This window comes from Rosa chinensis, chromosome 4 (assembly GCF_002994745.2).
Source record: "Rosa chinensis cultivar Old Blush chromosome 4, RchiOBHm-V2, whole genome shotgun sequence".
Taxonomy (NCBI): Eukaryota; Viridiplantae; Streptophyta; class Magnoliopsida; order Rosales; family Rosaceae; genus Rosa; species Rosa chinensis.
In genome coordinates, this window is record NC_037091.1 from 45440758 (window position 1) to 45449124 (window position 8367).

The 8367-nt window shown below is 35.6% G+C and overlaps 1 protein-coding gene and 1 long non-coding RNA gene across 3 annotated transcripts; one reads left to right on the plus strand and one right to left on the minus strand.

The window, feature by feature from the left end:
• Positions 1 to 646: 646 nt before the first annotated feature.
• Positions 647 to 3455, minus strand: LOC121052454. The gene is made up of 2 exons (XR_005809101.1): positions 2747 to 3455; positions 647 to 1883 (listed from the first exon to the last, which is right to left on the minus strand). It is a non-coding gene; the product is annotated as an uncharacterized LOC121052454 (long non-coding RNA).
• Positions 3456 to 5162: 1707 nt separating this feature from the next.
• On the plus strand, positions 5163 to 6835 carry LOC121052546. Of its 2 annotated transcripts, none has more exons than XM_040517795.1 (2): positions 5163 to 5520; positions 6529 to 6835. In XM_040517795.1, exons 1-2 carry the CDS (start codon positions 5215 to 5217, stop codon positions 6622 to 6624), a joined length of 402 nt encoding a protein of 133 aa, XP_040373729.1. In that variant the 5' UTR covers positions 5163 to 5214; the 3' UTR covers positions 6625 to 6835. The 2 variants fall into 2 exon arrangements, 1 of the variants encoding a protein (XP_040373729.1); XR_005809405.1 differs by lacking the exon at positions 5163 to 5520 and adding an exon at positions 5703 to 5840.
• The last annotated feature ends 1532 nt before the right edge of the window (positions 6836 to 8367 follow it).

Sequence of the window (8367 nt, forward strand, 5' to 3'; positions counted from 1 at the left end):
ATAACTAATTTATGTTCGAATGTTTTATTCACTTCTCAAATCTATTGAGATAATAAGAAAGTATTTATTCTATTTTCTCGTGGTCTCATAATCTTTCTTATACAAAAAAGATATTATTTGTTAATAATTTCTTATCACTAAACAATAATATAATAAGCAAATAAAATTAATTATTTCTAGAATGTCTCGGGTATTACAAATCCACCCTCTTAAAAAAATTTCGTCCTCGTAATTTATAATTGCCTCAAAACATCAACTCTGTATTATCTCAAAAGAACGCATCTCTTTAGACGTCAAATACTAAAGGCTTCACTTTAGAGTTTGTAATATCCGAATTAAAAAGCATGTCACCAAGCTGGTGGCAGATTTTTAGCCAATTGATTTCAGATACCACTCGCTAGCCATTTCTTACATGGTATGATGCACTTTCTAAGAAAGTAGGAGAATGATTTAAAACCGTGGAAGACACAAAACTCAATATTCTTCTTCTGTAGTATGTAGATTTCAATTAGTATCTCTCTCAGTAACATCCCATTCTCATTGTTGTCCTAGTCAAACTGAGAAACGGAACGCCTACTGTATAACAGTACAGCACTCACTATAATTATTTCCCAATTAGTTTAGTTCCAGTACGAGCAATTGACTATTATAAAAGATACTGCCACAATATCAGAATATAATCCCAAACAGTCAAACTATTATACATGAAATTTATGAGATGATGCACTTATATATAGATCTAAGAGTAGATATAAGAAATTAACTGGACTTTCCTGGTCTTCTCACAAATAGAAAGTTAAGAACATTACAATTTACTGTGGAAGCGTCATGATTCATGACACTGGAACAGAATGCATTCCAGGTATGACACCAAAAAATATATTCAGGAATGAAAAGATATGGATATGAATATAGTGTTTTCAATATCAGTACTTGAGCAAAGTTCAAATTTAATAGATTATTCCACACGTATTGCAATTCAAGTTGACCATACCTGGTCTTCATATCGATAAAGCCACAAACATTTGACCATACCTGGTCTTGCAATTCAAACTGAATATTGCTATTCATAAGGTAGATCCATTTTCATCATCAAATTTTATTCCTTTTCCTTTTTCTCCCGGTTAGGCCTTATACCTCTTGAATTAAGGCCATCGAGAACACCCCGTACTGAGCAGAACCTCAGATTAAGGCCACCGAGGACACCCCGTACTAAGCGGAATTCCCAATTGGGTTTTGGGTTTTTCACCCTAGGGAGGCACAATCCCTACTTAATTATCCGCTCTAATCCATGAGCCCCAATCAGGTTTAGGGTCTTTCACCCAAGGGAACTCGATCCCTCCTTAATTATATCCCAGGCCTAACCGGTTTCAATCCAAATATTTACTTGCATTCAGATCACATAAGCCATCCATGATCTTTGATTTTTCTTTCAATAACAGATCATTATGATTTGAAAATAACAAACACAACTATAGCCCTGAACAGGTCATACATACAGAATATATATACATATATATAATGCAAAACATTTATATAAGTTAACTGATTATTTAGAAGAAGTAATTTACCTCAATGTATTACCTGCATTCCGGAGATTATTGCATCCTTCCCAGGCTTCGTTGACGAGATATATGTATAATTACATATACAAATACATAGCAAAAAAAGAATTATATACATCTATATAAACAAATAAATAAACGAGGGAAATAAAGAAAACCTTCCAAAATCAAGTATGGAGGCTAGTTTAAGTCCATGTGCATCTTTTACTTCTGCACAACTTCTCTATAATTGTATTGGTGGCATCTAAATGTCCTTTTGGTAAGTCTCTGCTGGATCACATGAATGCACCCATACGAATAAACTTCTTTGGAAAGTTGCTTCATCAACAAAGAGATCATACAAACAACAGAGGTGTTAAACTAAGACAATGTCTTTCCACACAAGGACAGAATAATTAAACTCAAAACTAAAGTAACGAAGAATCTCTATGAATTTTAGCAAGCTTCTTCTCTGGAATTATCTTGATACCAATCAAAATCGAGCAAATCATATTGCTATTGCCTATTGACTCTCCTGAGAACTATTGTTACTTCATCTTGGTGCTTGATGAAAATTACCATGCTTGGTGAATAAGTGATCCAATTCAATCCAAAACTAAAATGCCGACATGCACAATTAGGATAAAACCCATAGAATACTTGTCTGCACTCTTCTCTGATCTATTTGACTCCATCTTTTTCCATATGGAAGCTTAGCTACTTTTCCACAACGCACATTTGTCAATATAAGAAATAGATGTATAAATAATATTTGATCAAGAACATCAGTAAAGCTGAAATATGGGGAAAATCACAATGTTACAGCTCTGCAAGTGCTCCACACCATACCCACTATAGCAGCAAGTAACGCAAAATCGTTATCATTCTTCTAATTATCTTAACACGTGCACAGACATGTATGTAAGTAACTATATAAGCATTCATACCTATAAATAATATATATAGAAGCTCTAAGAGCAAAACTAGGGATGTATATATTCTCCTACTTGTTGAAATGACTGTGATCAATACGTATTAAAAGTGGTTGATTCTAATTTGCATATCATCAATGCTTTTATGGATTTCAGAAAACAGGTCGCAAAGACTGATCTGCCTTTAAAATAAGAACTAGACAGCACCAGAATTAAGTCCTATAATTATAGAATTAGAACGTCAAATAGGAAAAGGTAGAGAAGACATACCATTTTCATTGGGATGGGAAGTCTTGTAGTAGCTAGCCTGAGCAGAATCAGGAAAAAAAATCTATATACTTCCTTCTAAGTTCATGACAACCAAATCTGATTGCTCTTAATAAATCCTAGAGGGAAGATAATAAGCGAAGATAGATAAATGATAAATTGGAATAAAATTTGGAAGTCAAGGCCCCAATTTAAGCAAACCAAAACACGGCTAAAATTCCACGATCAGATCCGATCTCAATCACAATTCCAAACTTGCATGTAGTTATCCTAAACCCAATTGCCCAAAACCTCCAAACAAAATAAAAAGAACGAACCAAAACCCATCAATCATTGATCTAAACGACACAGGATTCCCAACAATTCAATCCCAAATTGCATCGCAACACAGAAACAAAAACCTAAGATTCAGAAACATACTTGAATCACTTAGGACTGCCAAATCACAAATCAGAAAGCGTCGTGGTCCGAGGTGTGAACCCATGCTCTGATACCATTTTGTAACACCCTGACCCTGGGTAGTGAGGAGTGCTCGGAGAAGAGAAACAAGACTGATGAGAGGAGTTAGAAGCATGGGTTCTGGCGACGCATCAATGAGATGAGTTTTCCCGAAGCGAGAGGAAGCTTCTCCTCTTCATCCCCCTCTCTCCTTTTCTCTCTCTTTTTCTTTTTGCCTCCCCGAAGACTCTCGACCTTTCCCCTTCTCACTGGATTTGCTACGTGTCAATAAGAAAATAATAGCATGCGTAAGCTTAAAGCATTTTTAGCCGACTCTCTATTTTAGCTCATTAGTTACTAGCCTTCCTGCACGCGCGATGCGCGTGCGGAAGGGCCGCGCTCGCGCGTGCGTATTGTCCTTCCTCTTTTGTTACGCATATTTGAAATATTACTCATGAGTGCAATATAATTTCTGTGTTGCATATTACCTAACTCTTACCCCATACAGATATTATAAAATATTGTATATGTGTTTAGCAATCCAGCAGTAAAAAACATAAATGGTTGGAACAAATATGTCTTTAGCAATCCATTATACAGAAATATGCGCTGGTATATACAAATATATATAATTTTAATGGTTGGAACCCAGTTTACTTATTATTGAAATTGGTTAACTACCACAAAATAAAAACATATTTAAAGGAAAAGAAGCAGAGCTTAAGAGTTCTTTTTGTTCCACTCTTTCAAAATAAGCTGACTGAGATAATAATGTACTTTTTACTGATTTTCCCATGCACCAACCACATGAAAAATACGGAAACATGCCTCCTATGGCCCTCGTCTCTTTAGAACTTTTTCTTTTGTTGAGGGCGACGATTTGGTACCATTCCTACAAATAGAAAGAATTACACAAAGTTACAGGGTTATAATCCAAAAAAATTCAATCAAATATGTACATTTCTAATCAATAAAAATGTCAAAATACCTATGAAGACGATCTATCATTTGTGTTTGAATGAAGCAAAACTTCTTTAAATACGACATTCGTCGTAAATACGCCATCTTCACCAACTATTGATCCTTTTTTAACCAGAACTTTTGTGGTTGACTCCGATACTCCTCTCGACAATGCCACATATAATTGTCCATGACTAAAAACATGATCTGGGAGGTAAACACCTACATGTGGGATAGTCTGGCCTTGAGATTTGTTTATGGTCAAACAGAAGCTCAGTTTGACTGGAAATTGCTTTCTTGTTAGTTGAAATGGGAGCCCAGCACTTTCTGCACTTTTCAAAGGAATTCTAGGTAGAAAAACTCTGTTACTTGGGCTAGTTTCCACCACGGGTCGCTTTTCTTGAGCTATTGCGCGTCGTCATGCCAAGTATGCTTGACGTTGTGAAGAACTCATTGACTCTCGCCATTGTCGGTGCCAAGCACGCACATGTTCCATTTGGTCCATGAGTCGTTGGCGTTTGTTTCTACAAAAAATAATAAATCTCTTTAGTTTTTTTTTTTTCAAATGATTTTTGGTATAATAAATTTTTCCATTCTATACATCGCAACCAGTTTGCATTTAAGAGTTGCTATATATTTTTATTTTATATTTTATTTTGATCAGAGTCTTTTCTTTTACTTTAGTTATCTTAGGAAAAAATCTCTATTTTTTTATGAGTTATAAAAGAGAATAAATAGTCACGTCAAAAAAAAAAAAAAAAAAAAGGAAAGAAGAAGAGGTAAATCCTTCCCATCCACCGGTAGGAATACATATTTTTTTATTTTCTTTTTATCTTTGTTTCCGCACGTGTTCATCCATATGTTTTCATGGTCTGTTTTCTTTGTTCTCACCATCACTTGTTTGTAAGCCCCTAGTCTTCCACGTTTGATAAGGCCCTATTGATTCCCTTCACCTAATCATGAAATATTCCCTTCATTTCCCTTTGGGTTCGATTTGGTTGATCTAACCAACCATGATTTCTGTTTTCTTATTTTCTCTCCCACCATGAATTCAACCCGACCCTCTTTCTTGTATGTACCCACCTCGTCCCCTCCCCCACGATCACCCATCGAAACTCTGCTATGCTTCCTCCTTCATTGAAAGTGGCATTAAATCCAGGTTGCTGCTGAATCTGGAATTTCAGACCCAACAACAATTGTATGGTCATTTCGGGGACTTGACTGACCACCACCACCACCTGACTTTGTCCTCCTCCGCCGCCAACGGCAACATCGACCGCGTCCTGTTCCAAGACCTCGTCGAGATCATCCCTCTTGTCCAGTCCCCCATTTACGCGGCGCGGTTCAGTCACCTACAGCAAGACACCTTATCCAAGAAAGTAAGATTGATTTTTTGTTTGTAACTTGTGAATTTTGAGCGTGTGTACTTGTTGGCTAATTTGGAATAACATGCTAAAAATTTGGCTTTGTCAGACAACACTTTGCGAATCCCAAATTGCTTTTACAAATTTGTTTAATCATGTAGCCATTGGACTAAAATGTTCTACATTGGCAGTAAAATTAAAACGAAGTATATTGGAAGAAAAGGCAGAACCAATAAAGCATGTCATTATCAAAGCTTACAATAGAGTACATGATCAAAAATAGAAGAAATATATCTAAATGCTATCTTCTGTATGAGTAAGCATTGACCGAGAAGGTACGGGTTCCTCTTTCTCTGTTATGTGATCTGATTACTTTGTTATCCACCACTTTAATAAAACTTTCTATAGTAGTAGTACAATAAAATGAATAAGGCCAATATGATTAACCTGCATGTGCAGATGAGTGTCCCTCCTTATGTAATTGAGTAGTAATGCAAATTGAAGTGGAACTGATGTGATTCACTATTTGCACCCGTGTCGAAGCCAAAGCCAATCATTCATCTAAATAACCTGAAACAACAATATATAGTTAGTAGGAAAAACAGCAAAAAGAAACCTCCTGAACCTTAAGGAAGTAATGATGTAAGAAGAATAATTTAGTTCGATCCTTTTTTCTTTTCTTTTTTCCCCTTTAGTTTGTTTCTTTGTTACCTGCCATCAAAATTGGATCTGAACCGTTATGATTCACCTCCATAACCCGTCAAGAAGCCAAAGCCAATTATTCATTTAAAGAATCTGTGTAGAAAGAACAGTCTATAATCAGTAGCAGAAAGATAAAAAAGAAAGTAGACATAGTTTGGGATGAGGAATGAGAAAATTCACCTCATCCTTACTTGTGGGAATTTGGGAATTCGCCTGTCTTTAGAAAGTCAATCACAATAACCTGCGCACTAAAAACTGGTCAGCTATTGAATAACATTAGATATGCATTGAAATTTATTTATATTTCTATTTTGTATGCAGAAGGTGTGCAACACGTTAAAAAAAAGGGCTGGACATTGGTCGAAAGATTACCAAAAGATGGAAGCTTCAAAATTGGCCTTGTGGTTTTCTTTGTGACTCGCCTCCAAAATCAGTGAAGAACCTCTGTAAAAAGAACAATATAGTTAGTAGCAAAAACAAATAAAGACGTGCTAGCAGCAGTGAAAAAGGTCTTCATAGATATAGTTGGTACCTTCAAATGGTTGTGTTTGCAGTGAGAAGGAGGATGAACGTAATTACTTAAATTTGGGCATAAAGAAATGAATTGTGGCAACTGGCATGTAGTTAATTGTGGATATTTGTAATCCATTTGTACTTGCAGTTGGAACTGCAACCTGCAGTTGAGACTTGGACGTGGTCATAAATCAAGGAACATGTATGCTCTTTCTGTTTTTTTTTTTTTTTTTTTTTTGGGGATTTGGACGTGGGAATCGCTGATTGATTTTGTTATTATCTGCTTTTTTTTTTTTTCTTTCCTTAATGGCTTAATACATGGCTTATCTATTCAGAACGTGGCCAAGGTTTGACACTTTGACCTATTTTCTAGCATATGTCTGATATCTTTCTTTCAAACATTATCTAAATCCATACGTTTGGTTTACTTGTATGCCCTTGAAAGAATAATATTTTAAGTTTAAGCAATTTAATAAACAAAGGGCAATTGCTGGGATTTTAGAAAATTTAACCTTAAGCCTTATTGGCTTAATTAATACTGATTTTAGAGAGCATGTTTAGTTTTTTCTATATTTTAGCAGCTACACCAGACTCCTAAGTGGCTCTCTATTATAACTTTTAGCTATCTCGCTCCTAAATATAGAGAGCGAGATGAGACTCTCTATAATTTATAACATTCATTTTGAGTTATTTTATGTAATTTTTAAATACATTTAAACTATTTAACATTCCTTTAAAAAATAATATTAATTCAAAACTCACTACAATAGAGAGCGCTGATGCAGAAGTAATTCTAAAGTGGCTAGCCAAAATGAATTTTTAGCTACTTTGACTAAAATTTGACTAAGAAATAGCTAACATTGTTAAAGATGCTCTTAGAGCAAGTTCACCCGTTGGGTCACCAGGTCACCAGGGCAGGAAACTATTCACTGCCACTGGATCTTTGCTTCCACCCGTTGGGTAAGGGTCACCAGTAAGTTACTGTTCATCGATTATTTTATTATTATTATTATTTTTTTTTAAAAATGAGAAATGTATGATGTAAATAAATAGTATTGATAAACAATTTGAAAATACAACCAAAGAAAATTTTATTGGTAGACAAATTATATGTCCACCGACACTTTTTTTTTTTTTTTAACTCCACCGACACTTTTATCACATGCACACCACCGACAAGTTTTTTGAAATGAGTGAGTGATAACCCACCGACACTTTTATGTGTGAAAATTTTCAATAAATAGACATGATGTTTTCACTACATACACACACCATCCGAGCTTAACAAACCTTCACCATTTTCATATCTCTAGCATCACATATTTCCTAAATTTCCCTCCTTTCAATGAACAATTTGTGGGATCAAATTCGACGGTCTCAGGATGAAGATGATGAAGAGATGATGGCCACCAATGCCATTGTCATCACTGCAGTCGCAGTAGAATCTGGAAACCAACACCGAGGGTGCGGTTCTCATCCAGGTCGTGCACCAAATGAGGAACGACTTAAAGAAGAAAGGGGCAAAGGTATGTTGGCCGACTACTTTGTCAACCGGCCAGTGTTCAAAGATTGTGAGTTCTGAACACGTTACAGGATGAGTCTCAATCTCTTCAAGCGTATATCTACTGAGCTTTGCCAGTATGATCG

Excerpts from the sequence above, each read along its gene's own strand:
- LOC121052546 (XM_040517795.1), top strand. The coding sequence starts at position 5,215 with ATGTACCCACCTCGTCCCCTCCCCCACGATCACCCATCGAAACTCTGC. Across the intron at positions 5,521-6,528 it reads AAGACACCTTATCCAAGAAA|AAGGTGTGCAACACGTTAAA; the intron begins GTAAGATTGATT and ends TTTTGTATGCAG.